At 46.2% G+C, this 18,665-nt stretch overlaps 1 protein-coding gene and 2 pseudogenes across 1 annotated transcript; all 3 read right to left on the reverse strand.

Annotated features, from left to right (window-relative positions):
* Window positions 1-2,470: 2,470 nt before the first annotated feature.
* LOC130480400 (zinc finger protein ZFP2-like) lies at window positions 2,471-3,806 on the reverse strand (the record flags this gene model as incomplete). Its single annotated transcript, XM_056852946.1, has 4 exons — window positions 3,779-3,806; window positions 3,505-3,684; window positions 2,918-3,337; window positions 2,471-2,835 (listed from the first exon to the last, which is right to left on the reverse strand). Coding segments are annotated over exons 1-4 (993 nt in total), but the record flags the coding sequence as incomplete, so codon positions are not given.
* A 235-nt stretch (window positions 3,807-4,041) lies between these two features.
* Window positions 4,042-5,341, reverse strand: LOC130481397 (zinc finger protein 135-like; annotated as a pseudogene).
* An 86-nt stretch (window positions 5,342-5,427) lies between these two features.
* On the reverse strand, window positions 5,428-13,965 carry LOC130480487 (zinc finger protein 420-like; annotated as a pseudogene).
* Between the last annotated feature and the right edge of the window lie 4,700 nt (window positions 13,966-18,665).

Here is an 18,665-nt window from a genome sequence, read left to right on the forward strand (position 1 = left end):
GGTGGATTTGGAACCAGTTGGAGAACCGTACTCAAAGAGTAGTTGTCAATGGCATTTCATCTGAATAGAGAGAAGTGTCCAGTTGGGTGCCACAGGGGTCAGTTCTGGGCCCGGTACTTTTCAATATTTTTATAAATGATCTGGATGAGGGTGTGGAGGGGCTACTCATTAAATTTGCAGATGACAACAAATTGGCAGGAGCAGTTGTCAATGAGTTTTGAACCTGAGAACTGAAGAGATTACAGTGCAAAATTAGTCCAACGAGAGACCCGGGGTGTTGTGTGTCCAGGTAATAGACAAAATCTGGCACACCCTTTTCAGCTCCCACTTTGATAGAGAAACGTCGCATAGTTTGGCATGGGACCGGACTTTCATATGGTCGTGATTGGTTCAAGAAATTAAGTTGGATTTGACTGGGCAGTTTGAAGTAGCTGCCCTCCAAATTCAGAGGGAAGAGTCAGAAAGGACACCCCACATTCCAAAGCACAGAAGTTTTCAAAGTAGCGGGTTTGGCTGCCTTGATGGCTCAGAGGTAATTGTTCATTAACTTGAAATGGTCTAGTATTCCTTTGATGAGAGGCTCTGGGGGGGTATGTAAAAGCCCTAGTGAAATCATGGCACCGTGATTGAATGTGCTCTAAACATTACAAACAGATGCACTCTCTCAAACTTATCCCAAAGATCCCCCCTTTGAACATTCGGCTTTCAAGGGGATGCCCTTCAAAACAAATAAGACAAGACTGGGGATCAAATTGGGGTGTCTCAGCTGACAGAGGACAGGGGTCTTACACTGAGCATTCAAAAAGGGTTTTCCTATGTGTGGGTTTCTTAGATGCCATGCCAGATTGCTACTCTATATGAAACTCCACACTCTTGAGTATTTAAAAAGTTTCTACCCTGTGTGGGTTCTGTGATGTTGTTCAAGATCACCACTCAATTGAATCTCTTTCCATACTTTGAGCATTCAAAAGGTTATTCCCCTGTGTGCTTTCTTAGATGTTGTTGAACACTGCCATTCTGATTTAATCTCTTTCCACATTCTGTGAATTCAAAAGGTTTCTCTCCTATGTGGGTTCCTAGATGCCTTTGGAGATGTCCATTTCTCTGTCCACTCTGAGCATTCAAAAGATTTATACTCTGTGTGGTTAAATGATATATTTGAAGATTGCTACTCTGGCAAAATCTCTTTCCACATTTTGAGCATTCAAAAAGTTTCTCCTCTGTGGGTTCTTTGATGCCTTTGATATTGGTCACATTGATTTAAAACTCTTTCCACACACTGATCATTCAAAAGGTTTCTCCCCTCTGTGGATTCTTTGATGTGTTTGAAGACTGCTACTGACATTGAATCTCTTTCGACACACTGAGCATTCAAAAGGTTTCTCCCCTGTGTGGATTCTTTGATGCGTTTGAAAACTGCTACTGACATTGAATCTCTTTCCGAAGTCTGAGCATTCAAAAGATTACTCCCCTGTGTGGATTCTTTGATGTATTTGAAGATGGCCACTTTGACAGAATTTCTTTCCACAGTCTGAGCATTCAAAGGTTTCTCCCCTGTGTGGATTCTTTGATGTTTTTGAAGACTGCTACTGACATTGAATCTCTGTGGATTCTTTCATGTCTTTGAAGACTGCTACTGTCATTGAATCTCTTTCCACACTCTGAGCATTCAAAAGGTTTCTCCCCTATGTGGAGTCTTTGATGTTTTTGAAGATTGCTACTGACATTGAGTCTCGTTCCACACTCTGAGCATTCAAAAAGATTCTCCCCTGTGTGGATTCTTTGATGTGTTTGAAGACTGCCACTTTGACTGAATCTCTTTCCGCAGTCTGAGCATTCAAAAGATTACTCCCCTGTGTGGATTCTTTGATGTATTTGAAGATGGCCACTTTGACAGAATTTCTTTCCACAGTTGGAGCATTCAAAGATTTCTCCCCTGTGTGGATTCTTTGATGTTTTTGAAGATTGCTACTGTCATTGAATCTCTTTCCACACTCTGAGCATTCAAAAGGTTTCTCCCGTGTGGATTCTTTCATGCGTTTGAAGACTGCTACTGTCATTGAATCTCTTTCCACACTCTGAGCATTCAAAAGGTTTCTCCCCTGTGTGGATTCTTTGATGTTTTTGAAGACTGCTACTGACATTGAATCTTTGTGGATTCTTTCATGTCTTTGAAGACTGCTACTGTCATTGAATCTCTTCCCACAGTCTGAGCATTCAAAAGGTTTCTCCCCTGTGTGGATTCTTTGATGTTTTTGAAGATTGCTACTGACATTGAGTCTCGTTCCACAGTCTGAGCATTCAAAAGGTTTCTCCCCTGTGTGGATTCTTTGATGTGTTTGAAGACTGCTTCTGACATTGAATCTCTTTCGACAAACTGAGCATTCAAAAGGATTCTCCCGTGTGGATTCTTTGATGCGTTTGAAGACTGCTACTGACATTGAATCTCTTTCCACACTGAGCATTCAAAAGGTTTCTCCCCTGTGTGGATTCTTTGATGCGTTTGAAGACCACTACTGACATTGAATCTCTTTCCGCAGTCTGAGCATTCAAAAGGTTTCTCCCCTGTGTGGATTCTTTGATGTTTTTGAAGATGGCCACTTCGACGGAATCTCTTTCCACACTCTGAGCATTCAAAAGGTTTCTCCCCTGTGTGGATTCTTTGATGTTTTTGAAGACTGCTACTGACATTGAATCTCTTTCCGCAGTCTGAGCATTCAAAAGGTTTCTCCCCTGTGTGGATTCTTCGATGTATTTGAAGATGGCCACTTTGACTGAATCTCTTTTCACAGTCTGAGCATTCAAAAGGTTTCTCCCCTGTGTGGATTCTTTGATGTATTTGAAGATGGCCACTTTGACTGGATTTCTTTCCAGTCTGAGCATTCAAAAGGTTTCTCCCCTGTGTGGATTCTTTGATGTTTTTGAAGACTGCTACTGACATTGAATCTCTTTCCACACTCTGAGCATTCAAAAGGTTTCTCCCCTCTGTGGATTCTTTGATGTTTTTGAAGTCTGCTACTGACATTGAATCTCTTTCCACACTCTGAGCATTCAAAAGGATTCTCCCCTGTGTGGATTCTTTGATGTGTTTGAAGACTGCCACTTTGACTGAATCTCTTTCCACACTCTGAGCATTCAAAAGGTTTCTCCCCTGTGTGGATTCTTTCATGCGTTTGAAGACTGCTACTGTCATTGAATCTCTTTCCACACTCTGAGCATTCAAAAGGTTTCTCCCCTGTGTGGATTCTTTGATGTTTTTGAAGACTGCTACTGACATTGAATCTCTTTCCACACTCTGAGCATTCAAAAGGTTTCTCCCCTGTGTGGATTCTTTGATGTGTTTGAAGACTGCCACTTTGACTGAATCTCTTTCCGCAGTCTGAGCATTCAAAAGATTACTCCCCTGTGTGGATTCTTTGATGTATTTGAAGATGGCCACTTTGACTGAATTTCTTTCCACAGTTGGAGCATTCAAAGATTTCTCCCCTGTGTGGATTCTTTGATGTTTTTGAAGATTGCTACTGTCATTGAATCTCTTTCCACACTCTGAGCATTCAAAAGGTTTCTCCCCTGTGTGGATTCTTTCATGCGTTTGAAGACTGCTACTGTAATTGAATCTCTTTCCACACTCTGAGCATTCAAAAGGTTTCTCCCCTGTGTGGATTCTTTCATGCGTTTGAAGACTGCTACTGTCATTGAATCTCTTTCCACACTCTGAGCATTCAAAAGGTTTCTCCCCTGTGTGGATTCTTTGATGTTTTTGAAGATTGCTACTGACATTGAGTCTCGTTCCACAGTCTGAGCATTCAAAAGGTTTCTCCCCTGTGTGGATTCTTTGATGTGTTTGAAGACTGCTTCTGACATTGAATCTCTTTCGACACACTGAGCATTCAAAAGGATTCTCCCGTGTGGATTCTTTGATGCGTTTGAAAACTGCTACTGACATTGAATCTCTTTCCACACTGAGCATTCAAAAGGTTTCTCCCCTGTGTGGATTCTTTGATGTTTTTGAAGTCTGCTACTGACATTGAATCTCTTTCCACACTCTGAGCATTCAAAAGGTTTCTCCCCAGTGTGGATTCTTTAATGCGTTTGAAGATTGCTACTGACATTGAATCTCTTTCCACAGTCTGAGCATTCAAAAAGTTTCTCCCCTGTGTGGTCTTTGATGTTTTTGAAGACTGCTACTGATATTGAATCTCTTTCCGCAGTCTGAGCATTCAAAAGGTTTCTCCCCTGTGTGGATTCTTTGATGTGTTTGAAGATGGCCACTTCGACTGAATCTCTTTCCACACTCTGAGCATTCAAAAGGTTTCTCCCCTGTGTGGATTCTTTGATGTTTTTGAAGACTGCTACTGACATTGAATCTCTTTCCGCAGTCTGAGCATTCAAAAGGTTTCTCCCCTGTGTGGATTCTTTGATGCGTTTGAAGACCACTACTGACATTGAATCTCTTTCCGCAGTCTGAGCATTCAAAAGGTTTCTCCCCTGTGTGGATTCTTTGATGTTTTTGAAGATGGCCACTTCGACGGAATCTCTTTCCACACTCTGAGCATTCAAAAGGTTTCTCCCCTGTGTGGATTCTTTGATGTTTTTGAAGACTGCTACTGATATTGAATCTCTTTCCGCAGTCTGAGCATTCAAAAGGTTTCTCCCCTGTGTGGATTCTTCGATGTATTTGAAGATGGCCACTTTGACTGAATCTCTTTTCACAGTCTGAGCATTCAAAAGGTTTCTCCCCTGTGTGGATTCTTTGATGTATTTGAAGATGGCCACTTTGACTGGATTTCTTTCCACAGTCTGAGCATTCAAAAGGTTTCTCCCCTGTGTGGATTCTTTGATGTTTTTGAAGACTGCTACTGACATTGAATCTCTTTCCACACTCTGAGCATTCAAAAGGTTTCTCCCCTCTGTGGATTCTTTGATGTTTTTGAAGTCTGCTACTGACATTGAATCTCTTTCCACACTCTGAGCATTCAAAAGGATTCTCCCCTGTGTGGATTCTTTGATGTGTTTGAAGACTGCCACTTTGACTGAATCTCTTTCCACACTCTGAGCATTCAAAAGGTTTCTCCCCTGTGTGGATTCTTTCATGCGTTTGAAGACTGCTACTGTCATTGAATCTCTTTCCACACTCTGAGCATTCAAAAGGTTTCTCCCCTGTGTGGATTCTTTGATGTTTTTGAAGACTGCTACTGACATTGAATCTCTTTCCACACTCTGAGCATTCAAAAGGTTTCTCCCCTGTGTGGATTCTTTGATGTGTTTGAAGACAGCCACTTTGACTGAATCTCTTTCCGCAGTCTGAGCATTCAAAAGATTACTCCCCTGTGTGGATTCTTTGATGTATTTGAAGATGGCCACTTTGACTGAATTTCTTTCCACAGTTGGAGCATTCAAAGATTTCTCCCCTGTGTGGATTCTTTGATGTTTTTGAAGATTGCTACTGTCATTGAATCTCTTTCCACACTCTGAGCATTCAAAAGGTTTCTCCCCTGTGTGGATTCTTTCATGCGTTTGAAGACTGCTACTGTAATTGAATCTCTTTCCACACTCTGAGCATTCAAAAGGTTTCTCCCCTGTGTGGATTCTTTCATGCGTTTGAAGACTGCTACTGTCATTGAATCTCTTTCCACACTCTGAGCATTCAAAAGGTTTCTCCCCTGTGTGGATTCTTTGATGTTTTTGAAGATTGCTACTGACATTGAGTCTCGTTCCACAGTCTGAGCATTCAAAAGGTTTCTCCCCTGTGTGGATTCTTTGATGTGTTTGAAGACTGCTTCTGACATTGAATCTCTTTCGACACACTGAGCATTCAAAAGGATTCTCCCGTGTGGATTCTTTGATGCGTTTGAAAACTGCTACTGACATTGAATCTCTTTCCACACTGAGCATTCAAAAGGTTTCTCCCCTGTGTGGATTCTTTGATGTTTTTGAAGTCTGCTACTGACATTGAATCTCTTTCCACACTCTGAGCATTCAAAAGGTTTCTCCCCAGTGTGGATTCTTTAATGCGTTTGAAGATTGCTACTGACATTGAATCTCTTTCCACAGTCTGAGCATTCAAAAAGTTTCTCCCCTGTGTGGAGTCTTTGATGTTTTTGAAGACTGCTACTGATATTGAATCTCTTTCCGCAGTCTGAGCATTCAAAAGGTTTCTCCCCTGTGTGGATTCTTTGATGTGTTTGAAGATGGCCACTTCGACTGAATCTCTTTCCACACTCTGAGCATTCAAAAGGTTTCTCCCCTGTGTGGATTCTTTGATGTGTTTGAAGACTGCCACTTTGACTGAATTTCTTTCCACAGTCTGAGCATTCAAAAGGTTTCTCCCCTGTGTGGATTCTTTGATGTGTTTGAAGATTGCTACTGACATTGAATCTCTTTCCACACTCTGAGCATTCAAAAGGTTTCTCCCCTGTGTGGATTCTTTGATGTTTTTGAAGACTGCTATTGACATTGAATCTCTGTGGATTCCTTCATGTCTTTGAAGATTGCTACTGTCATTGAATCTCTTTCCACACTCTGAGCATTCAAAAGGTTTCTCCCCTGTGTGGAGTCTTTGATGTTTTTGAAGATTGCTACTGACATTGAGTCTCGTTCCACACTCTGAGCATTCAAAAGGATTCTCCCCTGTGTGGATTCTTTGATGTGTTTGAAGACTGCCACTTTGACTGAATCTCTTTCCGCAGTCTGAGCATTCAAAAGATTACTCCCCTGTGTGGATTCTTTGATGTATTTGAAGATGGCCACTTTGACTGAATTTCTTTCCACAGTTGGAGCATTCAAAGATTTCTCCCCTGTGTGGATTCTTTGATGTTTTTGAAGATTGCTACTGTCATTGAATCTCTTTCCACACTCTGAGCATTCAAAAGGTTTCTCCCCTGTGTGGATTCTTTCATGCGTTTGAAGACTGCTACTGTCATTGAATCTCTTTCCACACTCTGAGCATTCAAAAGGTTTCTCCCCTGTGTGGATTCTTTCATGCGTTTGAAGACTGCTACTGTCATTGAATCTCTTTCCACACTCTGAGCATTCAAAAGGTTTCTCCCCTGTGTGGATTCTTTGATGTTTTTGAAGACTGCTACTGACATTGAATCTTTGTGGATTCTTTCATGTCTTTGAAGACTGCTACTGTCATTGAATCTCTTCCCACAGTCTGAGCATTCAAAAGGTTTCTCCCCTGTGTGGATTCTTTGATGTTTTTGAAGATTGCTACTGACACTGAGTCTCGTTCCACAGTCTGAGCATTCAAAAGTTTTCTCCCCTGTGTGGATTCTTTGATGTGTTTGAAGACTGCTTCTGACATTGAATCTCTTTCGACACACTGAGCATTCAAAAGGATTCTCCCGTGTGGATTCTTTGATGCGTTTGAAAACTGCTACTGACATTGAATCTCTTTCCACACTGAGCATTCAAAAGGTTTCTCCCCTGTGTGGATTCTTTGATGCGTTTGAAGACCGCTACTGACATTGAATCTCTTTCCGCAGTCTGAGCATTCAAAAGGTTTCTCCCCTGTGTGGATTCTTTGATGTTTTTGAAGATGGCCACTTCGACAGAATCTCTTTCCACACTCTGAGCATTTAAAAGGTTTCTCCCCTGTGTGGATTCTTTGATGTTTTTGAAAACTACTACTGACATTGAATCTCTTTCCACAGTCTGAGCATTAAAAAGGATTCTCCCCTGTGTGGATTCTTCGATGTATTTGGAGATGGCCACTTTGACTGAATCTCTTTTCACAGTCTGAGCATTCAAAACGTTTCTCCCCTGTGTGGATTCTTTGATGTATTTGAAGATGGCCACTTCGACTGAATCTCTTTCCACACTCTGAGCATTCAAAAGGTTTCTCCCCTGTGTGGATTCTTTGATGTTTTTGAAGACTGCTACTGACATTGAATCTCTTTCCACACTCTGAGCATTCAAAAGGTTTCTCCCCTGTGTGGATTCTTTGATGTTGTTGAAGTCTGCTACTGACATTGAATCTCTTTCCACACTCTGAGCATTCAAAAGGATTCTCCCCTGTGTGGATTCTTTGATGTTTTTGAAGATTGCTACTGTCATTGAATCTCTTTCCACACTCTGAGCATTCAAAAGGTTTCTCCCCTGTGTGGATTCTTTCATGCGTTTGAAGACTGCTACTGTCATTGAATCTCTTTCCACACTCTGAGCATTCAAAAGGTTTCTCCCCTGTGTGGATTCTTTGATGTTTTTGAAGACTGCTACTGACATTGAATCTCTTTCCACACTCTGAGCATTCAAAAGGTTTCTCCCCTGTGTGGATTCTTTGATGTGTTTGAAGATTGCTACTGACATTGAATCTCTTTCCACAGTCTGAGCATTCAAAAAGTTTCTCCCCTGTGTGGAGTCTTTGATGTTTTTGAAGACTGCTACTGATATTGAATCTCTTTCCGCAGTCTGAGCATTCAAAAGGTTTCTCCCCTGTGTGGATTCTTTGATGTGTTTGAAGACTGCCACTTTGACTGAATTTCTTTCCACAGTCTGAGCATTCAAAAGGTTTCTCCCCTGTGTGGATTCTTTGATGTGTTTGAAGACTGCCACTTTGACTGAATTTCTTTCCACAGTCTGAGCATTCAAAAGGTTTCTCCCCTGTGTGGATTCTTTGATGTATTTGAAGATGGCCACTTTGACTGAATTTCTTTCCACAGTCTGAGCATTCAAAAGGTTTCTCCCCTGTGTGGATTCTTTGATGTGTTTGAAGATTGCTACTGACATTGAATCTCTTTCCACACTCTGAGCATTCAAAAGGTTTCTCCCCTGTGTGGATTCTTTGATGGTTTTGATGATTCCTACTGTCATTGAATCTCTTTCCGCAGTCTGAGCATTCAAATGTTTTGTCCCCTGTGTGGATTCTTTGATGTGTTTGAAGATGGCCACTTCGACTGAATCTCTTTCCACACTCTGAGCATTCAAAAGGTTTCTCCCCTGTGTGGATTCTTTGATGTGTTTGAAGACTGCCACTTTGACTGAATTTCTTTCCACAGTCTGAGCATTCAAAAGGTTTCTCCCCTGTGTGGATTCTTTGATGTATTTGAAGATGGCCACTTTGACTGAATTTCTTTCCACAGTCTGAGCATTCAAAAGGTTTCTCCCCTTTGTGGATTCTTTGATGTGTTTGAATATGGCCAGTTCGATTGAATTTCTTTCCACACACCGTTTGGATTCTTTGACGTGTTTTAAGACTGCCACTGTGACTGAATCTCTTTTCATGTTCTGAGCTGTCAATAGGCTTCCCCCCTGTGTGGGTTCTTTGGTGCACAAGAAGCTGTGATCTGCATATGAAGTACTTCCAACACCACAAGCATTTATGTGCCTCCGTTATACTATGCTTTGGGAAAATGGCCTTACTCCTTCTTCCATGAGAGAAAGTCCATCCACTACCAATGCAGATCAAGGACTTCTGTCCTGAATGAATCCTTTGGTGTTGAATAGGATCTGAGTGAGTTCTTTGATGTGAAGTAAGGGCTGATTTCCAAATGAAGGTCTTTCTGCGTTCCATGCAAGCATATGGTTTAACTCCTGAGGGGATTTGCCTTTTGGAACTAACATTCATGTTCCTATGGAAGGTCTTTCTAAAGGCCATATTTTCACTTTCATGTTCCCTGGAGCGGATTCTCCAATTGGCACGGAAGTCTTTATTCCTTCTTGTTTTGGTTGACCTTTCTTCTTGGACTGGGATTTCACGGAAGCCTCCTCCTTCGGACAGAATAGGCTTATCCCTCCTCTTGGCTGTGTGGCTTTCCTCCTGCCTCTGTGGTCCATCTCCATCCCTGAAGTTTCCTTTGGCGTTTTCATTCTTGGCTTTTTCCAAAGAGAACCCTTGGAATCCCACAACCGTCTCCTCTACTTGAGCTTCTGGAATAAAGAAAGAGGTCCAGTCAGCACATATGAATGAATCCAAGCCACCCATCAGGCACTGCCCACTAATGGGTGGCATTTCTTTTCTCAGACCTTCCCCCCTCCCCTAAATGGGCCATTGGACACATTCCCAGCCAGAACTCCTCAGGTAGCAGCTTTTATAATCTGCCTACCCACTCCCTCCCCAAACTCCCTGTATGTACCTTAAGGTGGAAACGTGGCAAAGAAACATTCTCCCAATGGTCACATTTGACTTGTGCATTCTTTTGAGTCTGGACCCTTCCAACTTTATGATTCTGCTACTGATGATTAAATAGAAAAACAGAGTTTCACTTACCTGTAACTGTTGTTCATCTGATGGATCTTCTATGCAGTAACACATTGGGACTGCGCAGGCGCGGGCCAGCCACGGAAAAAATTGTCAGCTTCTAGCAAATTCCAAAAGAGTGCTCCCCCTCCCCTCGGGGCATGCAATCTCCCCACCCCCGAGTCACATGACCCAAGGAGGAGGGAGCACTCTTCCCTCCAGTTCTCCAACCTGCCGCCACGGAACCATCCACCATACTAGCGGAAGGGTCCCACAGCGGGGAAGGAGGGAGGGAATGTGTTACTGCATAGAAGATCCATCAGATGAACAACAGTTACAGGTAAGTGAAACTCTGTTTTTCATCTGAATGGCTTCTATGCAGTCCCACATTGGGAGAGTAGCGAGCTCGCTTACCAGGACGGTGGGTGTGGGACAATCACCGAAGCAGGGACTGCAGAACCGCACGTCCCACCGCTGCATCTTTTGCTGAATCCACATCCACAGCATAGTGTTTCATGAACGTCGATGGAGTGGACCAAGTGGCAGCTTTGCAGATGTCCCGGATATCTACTCTTGACGAGAAGGCGATGGAAGCCGCATACGCCCTGGTAGAATGGGCCTTGATCATAGGAGGGCAATCCTGATGAGCAAGGTCATAGGCCAACCTGATAGTACATGTAATCCATCGAGAGATGGTTTGTGGAGAAGCCCGCTGCCCTTTATGTTTCCCCCCAAAGCAGACAAAGAGGTTGTCCGCAGACCTAAAGGATTGGGTATGGTTAATATAGAACAGGAGAGCCCTCCTAACATCGAGTGAATGAAGGGCTTTGTCAGCGTCTGAAGACGGGTTAGGGAAAAAAACAGGGAGGACGATGTCCTGCGAAAGGTGAAAAGCAGAAACTACCTTAGGTAGAAATGATAACTTTGTTCTAAGGACTACTCTATTGGAGTGGAAGATAGTGTATGGAGGGGAATGGGATAGGGCCGACAAGTCATTCACCCTCCTTGCTGAGGTGATTGCAACAAAAAATGCTGTCTTAAAGGAAAGCAAGGCCAAATTACAGGTGGCCAAAGGCTCAAAGGGGGAATTCATGAGGCAAGTGAGCACTAGAGACAGGCTCCACTGGGGAACTGGCGGGGCAGCGGGTGGATATAAGTTGTTTAGACCTTTCAAAAACTTTTTGGAAAGGGGGTGAGAGAAAACGGAAAAGGAGTCAATCTCTGGGTGAAAGGCCGATATTGCGGCCAAATAAACCTTAATAAATGAGTTGGATAAGCCCTCATCCTTAAGGAACAGCAAGTAATCAAAGATACTAGGCAAAGGGCAGGTAACAGGAGAGATACCCTTATTCGATGACTAATCAGAGAAGCGTCTCCACTTAGTGTTGCAAGAACGACGTGTGGAAGCTTTGAGCGAATGAAGGAGCACTTTGGCTACCCTATCTGACCATAGGCTTGAGGCAGGACCCTCCAGGCCGCTAGTTGTAGATTGGGAGGGTAGTGGGAGGGGTCTCTCGGGAGAAGTAGACACTGTCCGTGTGCAAGTGACTTGAGCACTGCGAACCATGATCTCCTGGGCCAGTAAGGGGTGACGAGGATGGCATCCGTGTTGTCCTGGATCATCTTGGCAATAACCCTCTGAAGTAGAGGGAATGGGGGAAACAGATAAAATAGGGTTCCCTTCCAGGGTATTTGAAAAGCATCTTCCAGTGAGCCTGGGCTGACCCCCGCCCTGGAGTAAAACCTGGGGCATACCGCATTGGACTGCGTGGAAAAGAGGTCTACTAGAAAACGGCCCCACTGTTGAAAAACATGTTTCAAACATTCGTTGCTCAGTGTGATCTCGTGTGATAGGTTTGGGCGGTGACTCAGAGCATCGGCTAGTGTATTGCTCTTGCCCGCAATGTGAATTGCTAGGAGAGAGGCGTAGTGATGGATGGCCCATTCCCAAATGTCGCTGGCTTCTTTGCAGAGCAAAACAGACCTTGTGCCGCCCTGTTTGTTTAGGTAATACAAGGCAGTGGAGCTGTCTGGCAATTTGAACGTGCCGACCCATCAGGTACCCTGCAAACGAAGACAGAGCAAGACGGATGGCACGAAGCTCAAGCAAATTAATATGCAGTATAGACTCCGAAGGAGACCATCTCCCCTGTGCAGTGAGATGATCGCAGTGAGCCCCCCAACCCACCAGGGAAGCATCAGTAAACAAAAATCTGTCAGGAGATTGTCTGCGGAAGGGAACCCCTGACAGAATATTGACGTCCAATGTCCACCATCGTAGAGAAGATAACACGTATCTAGGGATGGACAAACGTTTAAATTGTGGGTCCACATTAATTGTAAAGGCTCTAACAAACCAGTTTTGCAGTGGACGCATTCTAAGCCTAGCAAACTCCACCACCGCCGTTGTGGAGGCCATAAGGCCCAACAATTTTTGGATTCGATGTGCTGATTGGAACCTATTGCAAACAAAACTGTTCACCAGTTTTCTGATAGCATAAACTCTAGGTGGAGGAAGAAAAGCCTGGGCCAAGGGAGCATCCAAGTACGCCCCAATAAACGTCTGGGCCCGTGCGGGGGTTAAGTGAGACTTCTCAAAATTGACTAAAAGGCCTAAATTGTGAAGCGTTGCGATGATCAAATCCATGTGTGAGGACAATTCAGGTTGTGAGTGGGCCACCACCAACCAGTCATCGAGGTAAGGGAATATAACGCATCCCTTAAGGGCAAGTTGCGGAACCACCACAGCGAGGCATTTAGTGAAAGTCCTAGGGGCAGTGGACAAGCCGAACGGCAACACATTATATTGGTAGCACCTGTTATTGCACCAAAAACGTAAATAACGGCGACACTGATCGTGAATCACGTTATGAAAATACGCGTCACTACTGCGAACCACATGTGAGCATCAAGGAAAGGAAGCACCTCAGGTAGGGTAAGCATACGAAATTTCCTGGTCTTGACAAAAAGGTTAAGATCCTGCAGATCCAGGATAGGGCGCTTCCCTCCGCCTTTCTTATCCACTAAGAAAAAACGGGAGTAGAACCCGTGATTCAGGTCTGAAGGAGACACCTCAGAAACTGCTCTCTTAGACAGTAGGGCGTGGACCTCAGCGGAAAGGAGCTCAGAGTCATGCGAGACAGAATGGGCAACAGGCCTAAAAGGAGGAAGAGAATCAAATTCGATGAAATAACCATATTTTATTATTTTAAGAACCCAAACGTCAGTAGTGATAAACGACCACTGGGAGAAAAAGTGACAACCGGTCACGAAAATTAACATGCACGTCTAGTCATGTTTGTTTTGCCCTAGGAAAGGAACCAGGGGATCCCCTCTGACCCCTACGGGATCTATTCTTGTTAGTGAACTTCCTCTCCTGTTGAGGACGAGGAAAGGACGGGCGGAAGGGGGGTTGATGAGGAAGGGCCTGGAACCTATACGGGCGGGTGGACTGGGCAGCCGGGCGGCCAAAATAGCGCCTCTTATTATCGGAGGGCTGTCGAGTAATACCAAGGGACTTTGCGTTCATTTTGTTCTTCTTAAGGCGATCTAAGAACATGTCAGTTTGATCACTAAAGAGAACCGTGCCCTCGAATGGGAGGTCCTCTATGCGAGCCTTAGTATCAAGGGGCAGTGCGGATTGGCGCAACCACGCATGTCTCCTGATAACTATAGCAGAAGCTATAGCCTTACTTGACGAATCCGTCACGTGTCGGGCAGCAGCTGTTGCCTCGCCAGAGACATTCCCTCTGATTGAATTGCAAAGACCGACGGACGTTGGTCATCAGGGATGAGGGAAATTTGGGGGGATATGCGGTTCCAAAGGGCGAACTGATATCTCGCCATCATGGCCATAAAATTCGAAATGCGGACACTGACCGCTGTGGAGGAGTACACCTTCCTTGCCAGGGTGTCTAACTTACGACCTTCTCGTGGGGAGGTGTGGGGAGGTGTGGGACCCAGACCTGAACTTTCCAGGAAGGGCCTCGGCTATGATAGAGTTGGGGGGGGATGTTGGTAGAGGAATTCCCCACCTTCCTTTCGTATTTTGTACAAATTTTCTATACGCTTGGTGGAGGAAGGGACTAAGGCTGGTTTAGCCCAATTGGCATGCAGGATCTCCAAGAGACTCTTAAGTATAGGGAACACTGCAGGGCCCACATCAGGGTTATGCAAAATATCCATGACATCATCAATAGGAGCAGACTCCTCAGGTTTGACATCTATTTTGAGAGCCTTTGCCATGCGTATTAATTGCTCCGCATATAGGCGAACATCTCCCGTAGGGAATAACGGTTTAGGGTCCCCAACTGAGTCGTCGGGCGAAGGCAAGGATGTACGGGTGTCATCATCATCATATTCATGTGAGAGTGAGGGATCGTAATCAGGGTCATAGTCCGAGTTATAGTCGGCTGCCAGGGAAACAGGGGACCTTGACAAGGGGCGCCTCGAGGGTGAGCGGGGTCGGGAATGAGAACGACCGCGATGAAGGACTGGCGACCTCGAATCAATCGAAGGCGTTGTGTACCGGTGACGATGCGGTCGGCTGTAGTGAGCACGACAATCAGTCCGAGCAGAACGACCCCGATGACTCGAACGACTCCGACGGCCAGACACACTGCGACGGTCATGACGACTCCGATTAACAGAACGATCCCGGTGGTCATGACGACTCCGGTGATCAGATCGGCTCTGACGGGCGGAACGACTGCGACAACTCGAGCGACTTCTACGGTTCGAGCAACTTGCCCTGCTCGGGAGGCTCCGATGACTCGAACGGCTTCGACGGGGCGAACGACTCCGACGGCTGGAATGGCTCCGACAGATCGAACGGCTCCGATGGATCGAACGGCTCCGATGAGGAGAACGGCTCCGATGAGGAGAACGGCTCCGATGAGGAGATCGGCTCCGACGAGTCGAACGGCTCCGATGGGGAGGGGTCCGACGGGAAGGGCTCCGACGGGAAGGGCTCCGACGGGAGCGGCTCCGACTGCAAGATCCACTGCGGCGGGCCGAGCGGCCTCGACTTTGGGAACGACTCCGGCCAGCAGATGGGGTCGGTGGTTCCCGAGCATCATCTTTGGAGCACAACTGAGCGGCACCATCTTGGGACTCTTGCGGCTCCAGGGCAATGCCCCTGTCCAGGGGTACTTGTGGCACGTCCTTGTAAAGATGAAGGAGGTGCTCCTTGAATTCCACCGATACCTCCTGGGCCCTGCTCGGATCTGGAGCCGAGGGGGTTGCCAGGGGATGAGGAGGGGAGTCCTCCACAGTAATGATCGGCTCAGCAGAACGCGGGGCCACGACGGGCTGAGGATGGAGTCGTGATGGCATCAACGACAGCCGGCGTCTAGAAGACCTCGACGACTTCGAAGGCGAGCGGCGCCGACCCCTCTTTGAGGATTCCAACGGGGACTTCGGCGGCCTAGAAGGCGGACGACGCCTAGGAGACCTCGAGCGGGAAGCACGCTTTGAAGAGCCGTGGCCATCTTGGGAGCCCGGGGCTATAAACCTTGCCGGACGAAGAACTACCGAGGAGGGCTTCTCCGAAACGGAGACCCCAGTAGGTTTGGCGACAAGGGCCCCATCGGAGGAGGACGCCTTACCAGCAGGGCGATCGGACGAATCCTCCTGAGGATGAAGGGACACCTTGTAGAGGTGGGAGATGAGGCGGGTCGAACGTTCCCTCAGAGCCTTGGCCGTAAGTTTTCCGCAGCTCTTGCATGAGGAGGAAACGTGGCCTTCTCCCAAACAAAGTAAGCACTCCTTGTGAGGGTCAGATTTAGCAACCTTCGCCCCTCAAGAAGAGCACTTCTTGAATGGAGCGATCTTCTTAGACTCCATTACTATTGCTAGAACGAAGCTAAGCACGTTCTCTCTCCGTGGCGGCAGAAAGAGAACTGGAGGGAAGAGTGCTCCCTCCTCCTTGGGTCATGTGACTCGGGGGCGGGGAGATTGCATGCCCCGAGGGGAGGGGGAGCACTCTTTTGGAATTTGCTAGAAGCTGACAATTCTTCTCCGTGGCTGGCCTGCGCAGTCCCAATGTGGGACTGCATAGAAGCCATTCAGATGAAGAGATGTTTTGATACCTCTCTTTACTCTAGCCTAAAGAGTCTCAAAGTCCCTTACAAATCACATTCCTGGCCTCTCCCAACAACAGGCATCTAGTGAGGTAGGTGGGGTTGAGAGAATTCTGAGAGAACTTTGGCTGGCCCAAGATCACCCAGCAGGCTTCATGTGGAGCAGCAGGGAAACAAACCTCTTTCGCCAGACTAGACTCCCACACTCTTAACCACAGCACTACTCCCCTACTCTTAACCACTACACCACACTGGTTGTCCACATGAAGTTAGAGAGATTATTCTTATATGGGGGAGGAAAAGATATCCAAGGAAGAACGAGCCTTGGCTACTCACCGTGAAGGCTTCTTCTGCTCAGAGGGACGAAGGACATCTTTAGAATGGGTGTTTTCCGTTCCTCGTGCTCTGGGAGGCAGGACCTAAAACTTAATTTCCTGTCTCTTGAGGGAAACGCCCCTCCTTTTCAGTTTAAAGACTTTCCGAGTAAACACATTTCAAGTTGGACAGGTAAAAACATAAATAATAAAGTGTAAGAACCACATGAATAACAGTAAAGGCTGAAAAAAACGGGCAACTATCACACAATCAGAACCTGAAGTGGAGGAATATTAAACCAAGTGGTTAGTAAGAGATCCTGTAGTGTAAAGGATTAATACTGTGTGTGAACTAGCGATCGAATTGAGAGGACATCTGGGCGGGCAAGATGTCCTTCGTCCCTCTGAGCAGAAGAAGCCTTCACGGAGAGTAGCCAAGGCTCGTTCTCGCTCAGAGGGAGAAGGACATCTTTAGAATGGGACATACAAGAGCTGTCCCGGCCCGGGTAGGGTTTAGACGTCCTGGAGCACACTCTGTAAGACGCGCCTGCCAAAGGCGGCGTCTGCAGAAGCGTATAGGTTTAACTTATAGTGACGTACAAATGTGGAAATGGAAGACCAGGTGGCAGCCTTGCATATTTCCTCCAATGGGGCTCCTCTATCGAAGGCTGTAGAGGTGGCCGCGCTCCTAACTGAGTGAGCTGTGACCTCTGAAGGAATGGGTAGGTTGCTTTCTTTGTAGGCCTGTAATATGCACTTTGTGATGGTTCTGCCGATGGAAGCTCTAGACATAGGTTTGCCCTTATTAGGTGTTGAGAGATTAATGAATAGTGAATCGGAGTTTCTGATTGCTTTTGTACGTTTTATGTATATATGGAGGGCCCTTCTAAGGTCTAGTGAGTGCCAGGCCTTTTCCTTAATGGTCTTAGGCTTGGGGCAGAAGGAAGGCAAGACTAGCTCCTGATCCCTGTGGAACTGACTGTTGCATTTTGGGACAAAGGAAGGATCCGGTCTGAGGACTACTTTGTCCTTGTGGAAGATACAAAGATTCGGTCTAATTGATAGAGCTCCCAGCTCTGAGACTCGACGAGCCGAAGTGACCGCTGTTAGGAATAAGGTTTTCATACGTAACCACTGTAGACCTATCTGATTGAGTGGTTCGAATGGTGGTTTAGTGAGGGCCGTGAGAACTGTATGGAGACTCCATGAGGGGAATCTATGTTTGACTTGAGGTGAAGTTAAGCTGACCCCTCTTAGGAAGGACCTAATGTGGGGATGTTTATTTAAGGAATAACCTGACACTTTTGGTACTATAGTGGCAATGGCAGCCAATTGTCTGCGGAGAGTGGACGGTGCCAGACCCTGAGCGCGACTGTCCTGGAGGAAGGCTAAAATGCCGGCTACACGTGGTTTCAGGGGGTTTTGGTGTTTCCGTCTACACCAGCGAGCAAAGGCCTTCCAGGTGGTGTTGTAGATTCGCTGGGTAGATGGTCGTCTGGCTGCAAGGATGGTGGACACAATCTCAGAATTGTAACCCTTGTCTAACAGTCTGCTCCGTTCAATAGCCATGCGGTTAGTTGAAACCAATTTGGATCCGGGTGGCATATTGGGCCCTGTGTCAATAGGTCTGGTCTATCCGGAAGTCTCCAGTGGTTGTGTTTGGATAGTTCTATCAGAGATGGGAACCATGGGCGGCAGGGCCAATGAGGTGCCACCATGATGACCGACGCCCTGAGAAGTCGGACTCTCCTTAATATTCTCGGGATGAGAGGAAGGGGGGGAAAGGCATACAGGAGACCTTGTGGCCAAGGGGCGAGAAGGGCATCGATCTGTTCCGCCCCCGGTTGTTGGTACCTGGAGAAGTATCTCGGGGTCTGATGATTGGTCTTGGAAGCAAATAGGTCTACTAGGGGAGTGCCGAAACGGTGAGTGATGAGGAGAAAGACTTCTGGATGGAGGGACCACTCGGCTTCGTCTAGGTGTTGTCTGCTGAGCCAGTCTGCCTGTATGTTCTTGGTTCCCCTGATGTGTTCGGCACACAGGGATGTCTCAGGGCCTCGGTGATGGATTTCAGGGTTTCCATCCTGAATC

Source organism: Euleptes europaea, chromosome 1, assembly GCF_029931775.1.
Source record: "Euleptes europaea isolate rEulEur1 chromosome 1, rEulEur1.hap1, whole genome shotgun sequence".
Taxonomy (NCBI): domain Eukaryota; kingdom Metazoa; phylum Chordata; class Lepidosauria; order Squamata; family Sphaerodactylidae; genus Euleptes; species Euleptes europaea.